The sequence below is a fragment of the Salmo trutta genome, chromosome 4 (genome assembly GCF_901001165.1).
Source record: "Salmo trutta chromosome 4, fSalTru1.1, whole genome shotgun sequence".
NCBI lineage: Eukaryota > Metazoa > Chordata > Actinopteri > Salmoniformes > Salmonidae > Salmo > Salmo trutta.
In genome coordinates this window covers 15,167,956-15,185,913 of record NC_042960.1, presented here as the reverse complement: position 1 = coordinate 15,185,913, position 17,958 = coordinate 15,167,956, and the positions used below count along the sequence as shown (strand labels likewise).

Below are 17,958 nucleotides of genomic sequence, written 5' to 3'. Positions count from 1 at the left end.
GAAAATGTACAGAGGGAGGGAGTTCAATGCCTTTGAGCAATTCGGGCATGTAGCCCAGAGACAGACGCTGAGTGTGATGTAGGTGAGCATGCCCAACGAGGTAGGTATCAGCTTGTTTTACCCAGCAGCCTACTGAAAAGAAGAGGAAGTGGTGATGATCATTAGCTAATCCTCGTGGAATCTGACCGTGTCACAATAGGCTCGCTCTCTCTCTCTCTCCCTCTCAGCTGTCATCTGTGTCTGTCTTCAGCGCATGGGATAGTCCCTCCCAGGCTCTTTCCCCAATTCGTCTTGCGTCCTCTCTCCTCCTCAAAACGCATTGGCGGAGAAGGCCTGAGTGGAGGGACCTTGGATCTTCTCCCCTCCAATGTGATTTGAGGAAGGTGAGGAAAGACGAATTGGAGGAAAGATTCCCAGATCAAGCAGCTAGTTTGTTGGTCCTCCACAGCTAGGTCAATGGTCCAGAAGTCAAGACTTCTCCTGGACAGTGGAAACCAGAGAGAGAGACTAGAGACTTGAACACAGGCCCAGTGAGGATGCTACTTGTAAAATGCATCCTTCCTTCCTTCCTTGAAGTTTAATGATGACAGGTTTAACGCGATTACGGTAGAAAGATAGATAGGTGTACGCCAAGGTGTGTGTGTGTATGTATGTATGCACGTATGAGAAGGTGTCCAAATTTTTGTGACTGGTTTTATATATATATATATATATATATGTCACAAAAATTTGGACACCTTCTCATTCAAGGGTTTTTCTTTATTTGTACTATTTTCTACATTGTAGAATAATAGTGAAGACATCAAAACTATTAAATTACACATGGAATCATGTACTAACCCAAAAAAGTGTTCAATAAATCCAAACATATTTGAGATTCTTCAAAGTAGCCACCCTTTGCCTTGATGACAGCTTTGCACACTCTTGGCATTCTCTCAACCAGCTTCATGATGAATGCTTTTCCAACAGTCTTGAAGGACTTTCCACATACTGTATGCTGAGTACTTGTTGGCTGCTTTTCCTTCACTCTGCGGTCCGACTCATCCCAAATCTCAATTGGGTTGAGGTCGGGTGATTGTGGAGGCCAGGTAATCTGATGCAGCACCCCATCACTCTCCTCCTTGGTCAAATAGCCCTTGAGGTGTGTTTTGGGTCATTGTCCTGTTGAAAAACAAATGATAGTCCCACTAAGCCCAAACCAGATGGGATGGCGTATCACTGCAGAATGCTGTGGTAGCCATGCTGGTTAAGTGTACCTTGAATTCTAAATATCACAGACAGTGTCACTAGCAAAGCACCATCACACCACCTCCATGATCTCAAATTTGGACTCATCAGACCAAAGGACAGATTTCCACCGGTCTAATGTCCATTGCTCGTGTTTCTTGGCCCAAACAAGTCTCTCCTTCTTATTGGTGTTCTTTAGTAGTGGTTTATTTGCATCAATTCAACCACGAAGGCCTGATTTACACAGTCTCCTCTGTACAGTTGATGTTGAGATGTGTCTGTTACTTGAACTCTGTGAAGCATTTATTTGGGCTGCAATCTGAGGTGCAGTTAACTCTAATGAACTTATCCTCTGCAGCAGAAGTAACTCTGGGTCTTCCTTTCCTGTTGCGGTCCTCAACCAGTTTCATCATAGGTATTTGCGGAAATTTTCATTATTTACTGACCTTCATGTCTTAAAGTAATACTACCCCTACCTTGTCAACACATGATTGGCTCAAATGCATTAAGTAGGAAGAAATTCCACAAATGAACTTTTTTAACAAGGCACACCTGTTAATTGAAATGCAATTCAGGTGACTACCTCACGAAGCTGGTTGAGAGGATGCCAAGAGTGTGCAAAGGTGTCATCAAGGCAACGGGTGGCTACTTCGAAGAATTTCACATATCAAATATATTTAGATTTGTTTAACACATTTTTTGTGGTTACTACACGATTCCATATGTGTTATTTCATAGTATAGATTTTCTTTCACTATTCTACAATGTAAAAAATAAAGAAAAACCCTGGAATGAGAAGGTGTGTCCAAATGTTTGACTGGTACTAATATATATATATATATATATTAGTAATCTGAAGTCCATCTGTGGTCACCTTTGAGTATCTAATCATCTCTCAGCATTTCTCAGCACCTGGTACCCACTAGATCACATACCTTTAGTCTGTAGATGGGGAGGGGACGGATACGTACTGTTGGTCATACGTGAATGGTTCTGATTGCATAGCTCTTCGACAACCCCAAAAATGAGGTGGTCGCAGGGAGGGCGTAGCACTGCGGTGAGTCATATTGTGTGTCTGTGCTTCTGTTTCCTCCCCACGGCAGCAAGGCATACTCCACTAATTAGGCAATCATCCGCACTCATGTTACACACACACACACACCGAGAGTGAGTGAGTGAGTGAGTGAATGTGTGTGTGCCCGCCCATTTTGCTCAATATGTGTAATCTCTATCTAGATCTCAGTACTATGACAGCCTAGGCAGAGACACCCTTTTCCTGGCAAGATTCTACTGCTGCAGGCTAACCATCTATTTTGTGTCCCAAATGGCTCCCTACGCAGTGCACTACTTTTGACCAGGGCCCATAGGGTAGTGCACTTTCTAGGGAATAGCATGCCATTTGGGACACAAACTATATCAGTATCGTGCTGTGTCCCAATACTCTTACATAGCATCTGTTTCACTCAGATAACCATTGGCCTGAGTGATACATGCCAGTCTTCTCTCTTACATGTATAGCCAGAAGTGTTCCCGACCATGTGAACTGACTAGGAAAAACACTGGGCCTCATTTTATATGGCTATAACTAGCTAGCACCGTGGGTTTTCCTTGGTCTGGTCAGGGAAAAACTCCTGCTCTGCCTACCTACCTCCATTATGATGAAGGAAAGGAGATGAGGATACTAGGAGGTTAATGAATCCGATTGGGACGTAACCCAGAGCAGAGGTCTATATATTTCACACATTCGATTGGAACTTAGCCCAAAGCAGAGGAGAAGTTTATATGTTAGACATACAGTGAGGGGGAAAAAGTATTTGATCCCCTGCTGATTTTGTACGTTTGCCCACTGACAAAGAAATGATCAGTCTATAATTTTAATGGTAGGTTTATTTGAACAGTGAGAGACAGAATAACAACAAAAAAATACAGAAAAACGCATGTCAAAAAATGTAATAAATAAATTTGCATTTTAATGAGGGGAAATAAGTATTTGACCCCCCCCTCTCAATCAGAAAGATTTCTGGCTCCCAGGTGTCTTTTATACAGGTAACGATCTGAGATTAGGAGCACACTCTTAAAGGGAGTGCTCCTAATCTCAGTTTGTCACCTGTATAATGGACACCTGTCCACAGAAGCAATCAATCAATCAGATTCCAAACGCTCCACCATGGCCAAGACCAAAGAGCTTTCCAAGGATGTCAGGGACAAGATTGTAGACCTACACAAGGCTGGAATGGGCTATAAGACCATCGCCAAGCAGCTTGGTGAGAAGGTGACAACAGTTGGTGCGATTATTCGCAAATGGAAGAAACACAAAAGAACTGTCAATCTCCCTCGGCCTGGGGCTCCATGCAAGATCTCACCTCGTGGAGTTGCAATAATCATGAGAACGGTAAGGAATCAGCCCAGAACTACACGGGAGGATCTTGTCAATGATCTCAAGGCAGCTGGGACCATAGTCACCAAGAAAACAATTGGTAACACACTACGCCGTGAAGGACTGAAATCCTGCAGCGCCCGCAAGGTCCCCCTGCTCAAGAAAGCACATATACATGCCCGTCTGAAGTTTGCCAATGAACATCTGAATGATTCAGAGGACAATTGGGTGAAAGTGTTGTGGTCAGATGAGACCCAAATGGAGCTCTTTGGCATCAACTCAACTCGCCGTGTTTGGAGGAGGAGGAATGCTGCCTATGACCCCAAGAACACCATCCCCACCGTCAAACATGGAGGTGGAAACATTATGCTTTGGGGGTGTTTTTCTGCTAAGGGGACAGGACAACTTCACCGCATCAAAGGGACGATGGACGGGGCCATGTACCGTCAAATCTTGGGTAAGAACCTCCTTCCCTCAGCCAGGGCATTGAAAATGGGTCGTGGATGGGTATTCCAGCATGACAATGACCCAAAACACACGGCCAAGGCAACAAAGGAGTGGCTCAAGAAGAAGCACATTAAGGTCCTGGAGTGGCCTAGCCAGTCTCCAGACCTTAATCCCATAGGAAATCTGTGGAGGGAGCTGAAGGTTCGAGTTACCAAACGTCAGCCTCGAAACCTTAATGACTTGGAGAAGATCTGCAAAGAGGAGTGGGACAAAATCCCTCCTGAGATGTGTGCAAACCTGGTGGCCAACTACAAGAAACGTCTGACCTCTGTGATTGCCAACAAGGCTTTTGCCACCAAGTACTAAGTCATGTTTTGCAGAGGGGTCAAATATTTATTTCCCTCATTAAAATGCAAATCAATTTATAACATTTTTGACATGCGTTTTTCTGGATTATTTTGTTGTTATTCTGTCTCTCACTGTTCAAATAAACCTACCATTAAAATTATAGACTGATCATTTCTTTGTCAGTGTACAAAATGTACAAAATCAGCAGGGGATCAAATACTCACTGTACCAGCGATTGTTCTATTGTTACTATCCTGTCTTTCCCTCCTTTTCCCCCCTTCCTTATGCTGGAGATGTAGATTCCAGAGGGAGAGAGGGATCAGTCATAGGTGATAGACTCAAAGTCCAAAATGAACATTTTAGGATTAGGCCCAGGAGGTGGATCGGGGGTGAGGCCTTGCGACAGACTAGCGTCCTGTCTAGGGGGTGTACTTATACCTCCAAGCTGCCTCCCACTACAGAAACAGGAGACAGGCCTAGGCCCTATCGCTGTTCTGGCTCGGAAGAGGCTTACTTGGCCTGTGTCCCAAATTACACCCTAGTTCCTTTATAGTACACTGCCTTCGACCAGGGCCCGATTGTAAATAGTATGGGCCCAGGTCAAAGGTAGTGCAGTATAAAGCAAACGGGGCGCCAGTTGGGACGTAGACTTAGAAGAACATGGGAGATCATGTTACAAATCAAATCAAATGTCATTGGTCACATACACGTGTTTAGCAGATGTTAATGCGGTGTAGCGAAACGCTTGTGTTTCTAGCTCCGACAGTGCAGTAATGTCTAACAGGTAATATCTAACAATTTCACAACATATACCCCAAAATACACAGAAATCTAAGTCAGGAATGGATTAAGAATATATACATATCTGTCAAAGCGGCATTGGACTAAGATACAGTGGCGTGGTATAGAGTACAGTATGTACATATGAGGTGGGTGATGCAATATTTACATAAAAATTGAAGGGACTAAGATACCGTAGAATGGTGTGGAGTGCGGTTTATACATGTGAGATGCTAAATCCGGAAATATTACTGAAGTGGCTGGTGATTCCTAATCTCTGTCTATAGGCAGCCGCCTCTGATGTGCTACATGTGTATTAGTGTTTGAATGATTCAGGTCACTGGTCTGACTGTCACTGTCACTTCCAGTCTCTGCATAGCTGAGCCTGATACCTACAGGCATCTCCCCTATTAGTCAGCCCGTTTAGAACTACACCGCCCTAATTACAGACCTGGCCGGCGTACGAGGCGGCACATTGGAGAAAAAAGTTTTAAAAAAGCGTTGTGCGTTGGAAACGTTTTTATTGGACTAGTTCAGTTAGCCCCTCCCCTTGTTTGTCTGTTTTTCTTCTGTTTGGTGCCTGATGAATATGACCCTAGGAAGGATGTAACAGAGGGAGCTGACTATTTCAACTGTCGAAGGGGAGATAGGGAGCGCCTAATTTGTTTTGAGGAACGGACAATTCAGCCTAGTACAATTTTAAAGCACTTTTGAGATTGAGGAAAAAGCACTAAGCCACTATAAATGCAAATTCTGTTCACGAATCAGAATGATAACTTGCTGACGTTTGCACTCTAATAAGGACTTAGGAGTGAAATTCGCGAGTCTGAATGGAGCTTGATCTCAGGTGCTGCATCTTATCTCTGTCTTCTGGGAAAAGGTAGGCCTTCTGGGAAAAGGTAGGCCTTCTGGGAAAAACGGCAAAATGAGCGTCGTTATTGTGCAAGTTCAGGTTGTACCCTCTGTTCCAAAGAGCGCGCTCTCATTTTGTGCCAACCGTGGTGTCCTTCGCAGGCCCCGACACACGGTCACAGTCACTCGCATTCACTCAGTCTCACTTGTACGTTCACGGTTCACGCCCTCTAACATTGGTTGTGTCTGAATGGCACATGTGGCCCTGGTTATAGGGCTCAACTCCCATTTTGAGTTGGCTAATTATGAAAAGCGTCATCTCTCTCAACACCTTGTCATACACCGTTTGGAGACGAGGGACAGGACACTTTTTTTTATTTATCTTTTTTTTGTCCTCACTCTTTCAGATGAATCCCTGGAGGGCTAACGGGAATATCTGCCAGACCGAATCACACACCTTGTTTTTATGGATTTGTTTTTTAGGAACCAGAATGATTGCTGGCCGAGATAACAACATATATATATATATTTATTGCCCACAGACACACTCCCGGTTGACGTACTCGTGCGCACACACACACACACAGTGACAACAGCAGACAACTTCCACAGCAGAAGCAAGGTGAACAACCGATGCGTTCTGCTAGACTAGTTGGTGCTCGACATTGAATGCTGTTTGTTTACGATGAAGTCCCATACATAGTTGGCTGTGGTTCAAGATGGAGCTAAAGACGTGTCTCTCTCCCATGCTTTTCCTCTCTCTCTCTCTCTCTCTCTCTCTCTCTCTCTCTCGCTCTCTCTCTTATTCCCACCCTCCCCTCTCTCTCCCTCTATCCCATCTGTCTCTCTCCTCCTCCTCTCCCTCCCTATAGGAGCTGTATCCCACCAGACATCCAGAGGCCGTGTGCCAGGCGTATCTGACTAAAGAGAGGAGGATCACCAGTGACACCACAGCGGGGGTGGAGAGAGAGACCGTGCCTGTTGGAAAACCTGTTGGATCTAAACACTTCTTTTATTACAGATTATCACACTGCTCTCCTAACTGCCACCCTCCCCCTTTACACACACACACACACACACACACACTCCACTAGAAGTAGCCCTAGGGAGTCACATAAACGTCACTCAGACACGCCCTCCGAGACCCAGAGTTGCTTCCCAGGGGTCGTAGTGGGAGGGTGTGCGCCCCCCCCCCCTCTCGGTGCACTCCGCTGGGGGACGGAAGTAGAGGAATGGCCCTGGGGGAATGGGAATGGCTGGCTGGCTGCCTCGCTCAGTGAGACGGTGGCTTATGTAACTAACGGCCCTCCTCTCCTTGGCTAGCTAACACAGCTGGGCCTTGGGTGTCTACAGACACTGGGGAGGAGCTCTTCATCAACCTCTAGGGAGATTCAGCTTCCAGCTTCTAATCTTCAGGCCCTTCCTCTCTGGGTTCAACTTCACATTGCTTTTTTTTTCTCCTTTTTTTTTAATCCTTTTTTTGTTTGTTTTTCTTTAACCATTTTACAGGGTCTTTCAGGGTGTTTTGGATATGTGCCCCCTCATGGACTCCTCCAGGTTACAAGGACACACACAATTTGACCTGTGTACACGTCTTCTTCCACCCACACCTGTAGCAGGTGGGATCGACCTTTGAGACTTCCCGCTTGTCTCCCGTTGGCTCAGGGATGCCCCGACCAGGAAGAACAAAGTCTGAGCGTCCGTCTACGAGCACATTGGCGTTTTGAAGATGCTGTTTGGACTGAAGGGACAGCCATTTTTTATTTAGTGAGGAAACTAGCTGACTTCGACTGCCTGATATTAGTCTCTGCTGATTTTCGGCTCTTGTTTTGATGTTGTTTTGTTTTTCCCATCTCATCTGAGGATTGAGCCAACCAGGGAGCAAAATACACAGAGACAAGAATCCCACTAGGACACAATCAAAGACCATTTTGCTCTACTTTTCTCTTCTCTCTCTCTCTCTCTCTCTCTCTCTCTCACTCTCCCCCCCCTTTGTTTACCCGTTTACACATTAGACCACCTCCAGTGATACCTTTCTATCGAGGCAGAAAATAAACTGCTAATTTGCGATCTTTTTACGCCTTGACCCGCGTCAAATCAAAAACCTAGCAATCGATCTCTACCTCTCGATCGCTCCCACCCCCTTTTTCAAAACATCTGTGTCAGAGCCAAATTCACACTCAGTCGGTCTGTATCACAGACAGAGTAGCGTACAGACTGAACAGGCTACAGACTGAACCGTACAATCTACAGAGCGAAGCAATCAGTCACCTTCGTCTGGAAGGGGAGAAGGTTATTGGCTCTGAATGTCATTGAACTGAGCCAGAGGTCGTTGAAATATTAAGTTATTGATACGGGCTTTGGTTGAACAGGGAATGTATAGCAGGTCAACCAAAGCGATCTGCCTCGTTCTCTGAACCTAACTGACATTTTGACCCCTCAAAGTTGAGTTTAAAAAAAATAAAAAATAAAAATATATTTTTTAAACCATTTATGAGTCTAAGGACTAGATGAGAGTAAGATTGTAATGAATAAAGAAATGTACGTTTTTAAAACGGCTTCACCAAATCACATACGTTATGCTTTACTGAGACATCCTACATCTTTTCTTTAGAAAAGGGAGGGTCCGAGATCTTTCTAAACCACACCGGAACAATCAAGCCATATCACAGCGTTCTTTTTTTTTTATTGCACATTTTTGGTTTTTGTATCGTACAATCACTAAGCCTTCAATTAAGTTATTTACCTCTCGCACGCGCACATTTCTTGATATTCCTTTTAAAAATGTCAAGATATTTACCCAAATCCACTGTAAGGAACCATTGTTAAAGACTAAAGAGAAACCAAGCAATTTAAAAGTATCAGCCTTGAGATTGACCCACAATTGAGCAGAACTTGTTGTCGTCGTCCTCCTATATAATCCAGTAGGTCAAGCATAGAGCGGCAACGCCTCAATCTTATGAGAGGACGTCTTTTAAATAGTGGCTCTGTTTATCTTTATGTTCCAGTCTATTTTTATGTTGACCTGTGTGTTGTCCGGAGGACAGCAAAACAAAAGGCCTTCTAGTGGAGTCTCTTTAAGTCTTTAGCTGTCAGAGTCCATCTCAATCAAATCCCCCCCCTCTATCTCTGTCTTATCTTACCCCCTCCTCTCAGACAAGGCCAAAGGTCAAGTTGAATATACGTCCCACAACTTTAAGCAAAGGGACAGAGTTATTTTATGAACACGTGGTTTAGGGAGGGCCGATCTACCCTTTCTTTCTCTTCATCTCCTTCTTTCCGGTGAACATGCAGAGACGTGGGTCTTCTCTCGTCCTGGTCCGATTGAGAAGGGGACTCCTCTACCTCCCTCTCTAACCCCATCAATCTCTCTCTCTCTCTCTCTGTGCCCTTTCTCTTAATCTCTCCCTCCCTCTTTATAATCCATCCCTCCATCCACACACCCCAGACAAATCCCCCCTCTCCCCTCCCTCCCTGAGTAATCCCATCCCCTCTCCCCCTGTGTGATGCCGGGCAGCAGTAAGAGTGGGGGTGCGGGTGGCCTCCCCTCGTCCCCCCACACAGCCTCCCCGTCCCGGCCACTTCGCCCGTCCCGCTATGTGCCCGTGTCGGCGGCGACGGCCTTCCTGGTGGGATCCACCACGCTCTTCTTCTGCTTCACGTGAGTACGACCAAACCACACACTCATACACACGTCATACACAGACGCTCAAACGCACAGCGTGTACACGTCCTACACGAGTCTCCCCCCCACACACACACACACACACACACACGCGCACACACACACACACACACACACACACACACACACACACACACACACACAAATGATTTCTCAAATGATTGCCTCACCTGGTTCTCCAACTACTTCTCTGATAGAGTTCAATGTATCAAATCGGATGGCCTGTTGTCCAGGCCTCTGGCAGTCTCTATGGGGGTGCCACAGGGTTCAATTCTTGGGCCAACTCTTTTCTCTGTATACATCAATGATGTCGCTCTTGCTGCTGGTGAGTCTCTGATCCACCTCTATGCAGACGATACCATTCTGTATACTTCTGGCCCTTCTTTGGACACTGTGTTAACAACCCTCCAGACAAGCTTCAATGCCATACAACTCTCCTTCTGTGGCCTCCAACTGCTCTTAAATACAAGTAAAACTAAATGCATGCTCTTCAACCAATCGCTGCCTGCACCTGCCCGCCTGTCCAGCATCACTACTCTGGACGGTTCTGACTTAGAATATGTGGATAACTACAAATACCTAAGTGTCTGGTCAGACTGTAAACTCTCCTTCCAGACTCACATCAAACATCTCCAATCCAAAGTTAAATCTAGAATTGGCTTCCTCATTCGCAACAAAGCATCCTTCACTCATGCTGCCAAACACCCTCGTAAAACTGACCATCCTACCAATCCTCGACTTCGGCGATGTCATTTACAAAATAGCCTCCAATACCCAACTCAACAAGCTGGATGCAGTCTATCACAGTGTCATCCGTTTTGTCACCAAAGCCCCATATACTACCCACCACTGCGACCTGTACGCTCTCGTTGGCTGGCCTTCGCTTCATACTCGTCGCCAAACCCACTGGCTCCAGGTCATCTACAAGACCCTGCTAGGTAAAGTCCCCCCTTATCTCAGCTCACTGGTCACCATAGCAGCACCCACCTGTAGCACGCGCTCCAGCAGGTATATCTCTCTGGTCACCCCCAAAGCCAATTCCTACTTTGGCGGTCTCTCCTTGCAGTTCTCTGCTGCCAGTGACTGGAATGAACTACAAAAATCTCTGAAACTGGAAACACTTATCTCCCTCACTAGCTTTAAGCACCAGCTGTCAGAGCAGATCACTGCACCTGCACATAGCCCATCTATAATTTTGCCTAAACAACTACCTCTTCCCCTACTGTATTTATTTATTTATTTATTTATTTTGCTCCTTTGCACCCCATTATTTCTATTTCTACTTTGCACTTTCTTCCAATATAATCTACCATTCCAGTGTTCTACTTGCTATATTGTATTTACTTTGCCACCATGGCCTTTTTTGCCTTTACCGCCCTTATCTCACCTCATTTGCTCACATTGTATATAGACTTATTTTTCTACTGTATTATTGACTGTATGTTTGTTTTACTCCATGTGTAACTCTGTGTTGTTGTATGTGTGGAACTGCTTTGCTTTATCTTGGCCAGGTCGCAATTGTAAATGAGAACTTGTTCTCAACCTGCCTACCTGGTTAAATAAAGGTGAAATAAAATAAATAAAAACAAGACCATCTCCTCAAACACACCCACACCTTTACATAAACACTGCTATCACCACACACACCCTCACTTGGTTTGTTCTCTGCCATTCTAGAAAGACACTCGCATGCACATCAGTCCTCACACACCAGTCCCCTACGGCCTGTAGTGTGACAGTTATTGAGTAGTGCACAGTCAGTCAACCCCTGGCAATGGGACAGAGCAGAGCAACGTCAGACGTAAAGACACACACTCCTTTCCCTCTCTACTTAACATGCTCCTCGGCTCTCTCTCTCTACTCAACATGCTCCTCGGCTCTCTCTCTCTACTCAACATGCTCCTCGGCTCTCTCTCTCTACTCAACATGCTCCTCGGCTCTCTCTCTCTACTCAACATGCTCCTCGGCTCTCTCTCTCTACTCAACATGCTCCTCGGCGCTCTCTCTCTACTCAACATGCTCCTCGGCGCTCTCTCTCTACTCAACATGCTCCTCGGCGCTCTCTCTCTACTCAACATGCTCCTCGGCGCTCTCTCTCTACTCAACATGCTCCTCGGCGCTCTCTCTCTCTACTCAACATGCTCCTCGGCGCTCTCTCTCTCTACTCAACATGCTCCTCGGCGCTCTCTCTCTCTACTCAACATGCTCCTCGGCGCTCTCTCTCTCTACTCAACATGCTCCTCGGCTCTCTCTCTCTACTCAACATGCTCCTCAGCGCTCTCTCTCTCTACTCAACATGCTCCTCAGCGCTCTCTCTCTCTACTCAACATGCTCCTCAGCGCTCTCTCTACTCAACATGCTCCTCAGTGCACTCTCTCTCTCTCTCTCTACTCAACATGCTCCTCAGTGCACTCTCTCTCTCTCCTCTCTCTCTCTCTACTCAACATGCTCCTCAGTGCACTCTCTCTCTCTCCTCTCTCTCTCTCTACTCAACATGCTCCTCGGCTCTCTCTCTCTACTCAACATGCTCCTCGGCGCTCTCTCTCTACTCAACATGCTCCTCGGCTCTCTCTCTCTACTCAACATGCTCCTCAGCGCTCTCTCTCTCTACTCAACATGCTCCTCGGCTCTCTCTCTCTACTCAACATGCTCCTCGGCTCTCTCTCTCTACTCAACATGCTCCTCGGCTCTCTCTCTCTACTCAACATGCTCCTCAGCGCTCTCTCTCTCTACTCAACATGCTCCTCAGCGCTCTCTCTCTCTACTCAACATGCTCCTCAGCGCTCTCTCTACTCAACATGCTCCTCAGTGCACTCTCTCTCTCTCTCTCTCTCTCTCTCTCTCTCTCTCTCTCTCTCTCTACTCAACATGCTCCTCAGTGCACTCTCTCTCTCTCCTCTCTCTCTCTCTACTCAACATGCTCCTCAGTGCACTCTCTCTCTCTCCTCTCTCTCTCTCTACTCAACATGCTCCTCGGCTCTCTCTCTCTACTCAACATGCTCCTCGGCGCTCTCTCTCTACTCAACATGCTCCTCGGCTCTCTCTCTCTACTCAACATGCTCCTCAGCGCTCTCTCTCTCTACTCAACATGCTCCTCGGCGCTCTCTCTCTACTCAACATGCTCCTCGGCTCTCTCTCTCTACTCAACATGCTCCTCAGCGCTCTCTCTCTCTACTCAACATGCTCCTCAGCTCTCTCTCTCTCTACTCAACATGCTCCTCAGCGCTCTCTCTACTCAACATGCTCCTCAGTGCACGCTCTCTCTCTCTCTCTCTCTCTCTCTCTCTCTCTCTCTACTCAACATGCTCCTCAGTGCACGCTCTCTCTCTCTCTCTCTCTCTCTCTCTCTACTCAACATGCTCCTCAGCTCTCTCTCTCTCTCACTCACACACACACACACACACATTGATAGACAGGACAGATCAACGTCAGGGTGTGTGAGTGTGTGTGGAGGTCGTCTCCTGTCAGTGTGTCTCGAGCGGCCTGTCAGTTCATAGCTCTACTCCAGACAACAACCACCACCACCACCACCACCACCATGCTGGAATAGAAGGAAAATAGGCCAGCATCTGTCACCCTTAATAAAGAGCTGTCCTTCTCTCGCTCTCTCTCTGTCCCTCTCTCTCTCTTTTCTCTCTGTCCCTGTCCTTCTATATCATCCTCTCCCTCTTTCCTCTCGCTCTTTTTTTGCTATCCGTCTGCCTCTGAATTTGCTCAACTCGGTTTAATCAGCAAGTGCTTTATTCACTAGACAAATGCAGTCTTTGCTAAACCTAGCATGAACTCGCTCTCTCTCTGTCTTTCAGGGTGTTGGCCCGTTGTCATTTACATTTACATTTACATTTAAGTCATTTAGCAGACGCTCTTATCCAGAGCGACTTACAAATTGGTGCATTCACCTATAATATCCAGTAGAACAAACACTTTACAATAGTGCATCTAAATCCTTTAAAGGGGGGGGGTTAGAAGGATTACTTTATCCTATCCCAGGTATTCCTTAAAGAGGTGGGGTTTCAGGTGTCTCCGGAAGGTGGTGATTGACTCCGCTGTCCTGGCATCGTGAGGGAGATTGTTCCAACATTGGGGTGCCAGAGCGGCGAACAGTTTTGACTGGGCTGAGCGGGAACTGTGCTTCCTCAGAGGTAGGGAGGCGAGCAGGCCAGAGGTGGATGAACGCAGTGCCCTTGTTTGGGTGTAGGGCCTGATCAGAGCCTGAAGGTACGGAGGTGCCGTTCCCCTCACAGCTCCGTAGGCAAGCACCATGGTCTTGTAGCGGATGCGAGCTTCAACTGGAAGCCAGTGGAGAGAGCGGAGGAGCGGGGTGACGTGAGAGAACTTGGGAAGGTTGAACACCAGACGGGCTGCGGCGTTCTGGATGAGTTGTAGGGGTTTGATGGCACAGGCAGGGAGCCCAGCCAACAGCGAGTTGCAGTAATCCAGACGGGAGATGACAAGTGCCTGGATTAGGACCTGCGCCGCTTCCTGTGTGAGGCAGGGTCGTACTCTGCGAATGTTGTAGAGCATGAACCTACAGGATCGGGTCACCGCCTTGATGTTAGTGGAGAACGACAGGGTGTTGTCCAGGATCACGCCAAGGTTCTTAGCACTCTGGGAGGAGGACACAAGGGAGTTGTCAACCGTGATGGCGAGATCATGGAACGGGCAGTCCTTCCCCGGGAGGAAGAGCAGCTCCGTCTTGCCGAGGTTCAGCTTGAGGTGGTGATCCGTCATCCACACTGATATGTCTGCCAGACATGCAGAGATGCGATTCGCCACCTGGTTGTCAGAAGGGGGAAAGGAGAAGATTAATTGTGTGTCGTCTGCGTAGCAATGATAGGAGAGACCGTGTGAGGATATGACAGAGCCAAGTGACTTGGTGTATAGCGAGAATAGGAGAGGGCCTAGAACAGAGCCCTGGGGGACACCAGTGGTGAGAGCACGTGGTGCGGAGACAGCTTCTCGCCACGCCACCTGGTAGGAGCGACCTGTCAGGTAGGACGCAATCCAAGCGTGGGCCGTGCCGGAGATGCCCAGCTCGGAGAGGGTGGAGAGGAGGATCTGATGGTTCACAGTATCAAAGGCAGCAGATAGGTCTAGAAGGATGAGAGCAGAGGAGAGAGAGTTAGCTTTAGCAGTGCGGAGAGCCTCCGTGACACAGAGAAGAGCAGTCTCAGTTGAATGCCCAGTCTTGAAACCTGACTGATTAGGATCAAGAAGGTCGTTCTGAGAGAGATAGCAGGAGAGCTGGCCAAGGACGGCACGTTCAAGAGTTTTGGAGAGAAAAGAAAGAAGGGATACTGGTCTGTAGTTGTTGACATCGGAGGGATCGAGTGTAGGTTTTTTCAGAAGGGGTGCAACTCTCGCTCTCTTGAAGACGGAAGGGACGTAGCCAGCGGTCAAGGATGAGTTGATGAGCGAGGTGAGGTAGGGGAGAAGGTCTCCGGAAATGGTCTGGAGAAGAGAGGAGGGGATAGGGTCAAGTGGGCAGGTTGTTGGGCGGCCGGCCGTCACAAGACGCGAGATTTCATCTGGAGAGAGAGGGGAGAAAGAGGTCAAAGCACAGGGTAGGGCAGTGTGAGCAGGACCAGCGGTGTCGCTTGACTTAGCAAACGAGGATCGGATGTCGTCAACCTTCTTTTCAAAATGGTTGACGAAGTCATCCGCAGTGAGGGAGGAGGGGGGGGGAGGGGGAGGAGGATTCAGGAGGGAGGAGAAGGTAGCAAAAAGCTTCCTAGGGTTAGAGGCAGATGCTTGGAATTTAGAGTGGTAGAAAGTGGCTTTAGCAGCAGAGACAGAAGAGGAAAATGTAGAGAGGAGGGAGTGAAAGGATGCGAGGTCCGCAGGGAGGCGAGTTTTCCTCCATTTCCGCTCGGCTGCCCGGAGCCCTGTTCTGTGAGCTCGCAGTGAGTCGTCGAGCCACGGAGCAGGAGGGGAGGACCGAGCCGGCCTGGAGGATAGGGGACAGAGAAAATCAAAGGATGCAGAGAGGGAGGAGAGGAGGGTTGAGGAGGCAAAATCAGGAGATAGGTTGGAGAAGGTTTGAGCAGAGGGAAGAGATGATAGGATGGAAGAGGAGAGAGTAGCAGGAGAGAGAGAGCGAAGGTTGGGACGGCGCAATACCATCCGAGTAGGGGCAGAGTGAGAAGTTTTTGATGAGAGCGAGAGGGAAAAGGATACAAGGTAGTGGTCGGAGACTTGGAGAGGAGTTGCAATGAGATTAGTGGAAGAACAGCATCTAGTAAAGATGAGGTCAAGCGTATTGCCTGCCTTGTGAGTAGGGGGGGAAGGTGAGAGGGTGAGGTCAAAAGAGGAGAGGAGTGGAAAGAAGGAGGCAGAGAGGAATGAGTCGAAGGTAGACGTGGGGAGGTTAAAGTCACCCAGAACTGTGAGAGGTGAGCCATCCTCAGGGAAGGAACTTATCAAGGCGTCAAGCTCATTGATGAACTCTCCAAGGGAACCTGGAGGGCGATAAATGATGAGGATGTTAAGCTTGAAAGGGCTGGTAACTGTGACAGCATGGAATTCAAATGAGGAGATAGACAGATGGGTCAGGGGAGAAAGAGAGAATGTCCACTTGGGAGAGATGAGGATTCCAGTGCCACCACCCCGCTGGCTCGATGCTCTAGGGGTATGCGAGAACACGTGGCCAGACGAGGAGAGAGCAGTAGGAGTAGCAGTGTTATCTGTGGTGATCCATGTTTCCGTCAGCGCCAGGAAGTCTAGGGACTGGAGGGTAGCATAGGCTGAGATGAACTCAGCCTTGTTGGCCGCAGACCGGCAGTTCCAGAGGCTGCCGGAGACCTGGAACTCCACGTGGGTCGTGCGCGCTGGGACCACCAGGTTAGAGTGGCAGCGGCCACGCGGTGTGAAGCGTTTGTATGGCCTGTGCAGAGTGGAGAGAACCGGGATCGACAGACACATAGTTGACAAGCTACAGAAGAGGCTACGCTAATGCAAAGGAGATTGGAATGACAAGTGGACTACACGTCTCGAATGTTCAGAAAGTTAAGCTTACGTTGCAGAAAATCTATTGACTGAAATGACGAAAATGATACAGTACTGCTGGCTGGTGGAGTAGGCTAGCTAGCAGTGGCTGCGTTGTTGACTTTGTTTGACCGTGTAGCTGGCTAGGTGACCTCGATAGTTTCAGTACTACACCTTGTCATGATACAAAAGCAACTTTGTAGCTAGCTAACATAACACTAATCAAGACGTTCCTTTGTAGTGTATTTTAGTGTATTTTAGTTTCTACAGTGTTACTAGTTGGCTGGGTTAGGAAAAATGGCGTCGCGGGGTGCGACATGTGGGTCGCCCCATTCCCATGGCAATGAGACGAGCTGTTCCTAAACAGATACTGTTGACAATTTTGCTCCTGTAGTGCCACTGCCCTCCCTGTCAAAAACACGGTTTTAAAACATTTACAACAAAAAAACACAACAAAATGGCAGCCCTGCCACTTGGTTTGCTGTAAAGCTGAAAGATGGGGCAGGACAAATGTAACCCCTCTGAAATTCATAGATGGAGCTTGATATTCCTTCCTTTTATTGAGGTGTTCAGAGGCAACGGGGGCATTGCTGTGGTTCTTGTAATGAATAAAGACAATTGATCTAACTTCTCCCCCCCCCCTCTTCTCCCTCCCTCCCTCTCTCTTTCAGGTGCCCATGGCTGTCGGAGCAGTTCTCGGTTGCCGTGCCGATCTACAACGGTGTCATCTTCCTGTTCGTCCTTGCCAACTTCTGCATGGCCACCTTCATGGACCCGGGCATCTTCCCCAGAGGTGTGTTGCACAGATGTAGAACTACACCAGCCTCTTCCAGGTCATGCTCTCTGCAAACTCTCTGTTTGACTGTCTACTGCCAATGCAGTGTAGTATAGTATTGGTGTGTGTGTGTGTGTGTGTGTGTGTGTGTGTGTGTGGGTGTGTGTGTGTTGATCTAGTAAGGGGATGTGTGTGTGTTCATGCTGATCTAGTAAGGGTGTGTGTGTGTGTGTGTGTGTGTGTGTGTGTGTGTGTGTGTGTGTGTGTGTGTGTGTTGATCTAGTAAGGGGATGTGTGTGTGTTCATGCTGATCTAGTAAGGGTGTGTGTGTGTGTGTGTTCATGCTGATCTAGTAAGGGGATGTGTGTGTGTGTGTGTGTGTGTGTGTGTTCATGCTGATCTAGTAAGGGGATGTGTGTGTTCATGCTGATCTAGTAAGGGGATGTGTGGGTGTGTGTGTGTTGATCTAGTAAGGGGATGTGT

The 17,958-nt window shown here is 47.7% G+C and overlaps 1 protein-coding gene across 3 annotated transcripts in view; it reads left to right on the top strand.

The window, feature by feature from the left end:
- The window catches only part of LOC115191881 (palmitoyltransferase ZDHHC5), a 38,273-nt gene that overhangs the window by 5,856 nt on the left and 14,459 nt on the right, over positions 1-17,958 (top strand). For 2 of the 3 annotated variants that reach the window (XR_003877780.1, XM_029749875.1), the window contains exons 2-3: positions 6,904-9,692; positions 17,372-17,493. Coding sequence is in view for 2 of the 3 variants with exons in the window: in XM_029749875.1 (XP_029605735.1) it covers positions 9,538-9,692; positions 17,372-17,493 (277 nt within the window). In the remaining variant the exon portion in view is untranslated. Of the gene's footprint in view, positions 1-6,576; positions 6,654-6,903; positions 9,693-17,371; positions 17,494-17,958 lie in introns of those variants that run through there. The other variant, XM_029749876.1, reaches the window with a different exon arrangement.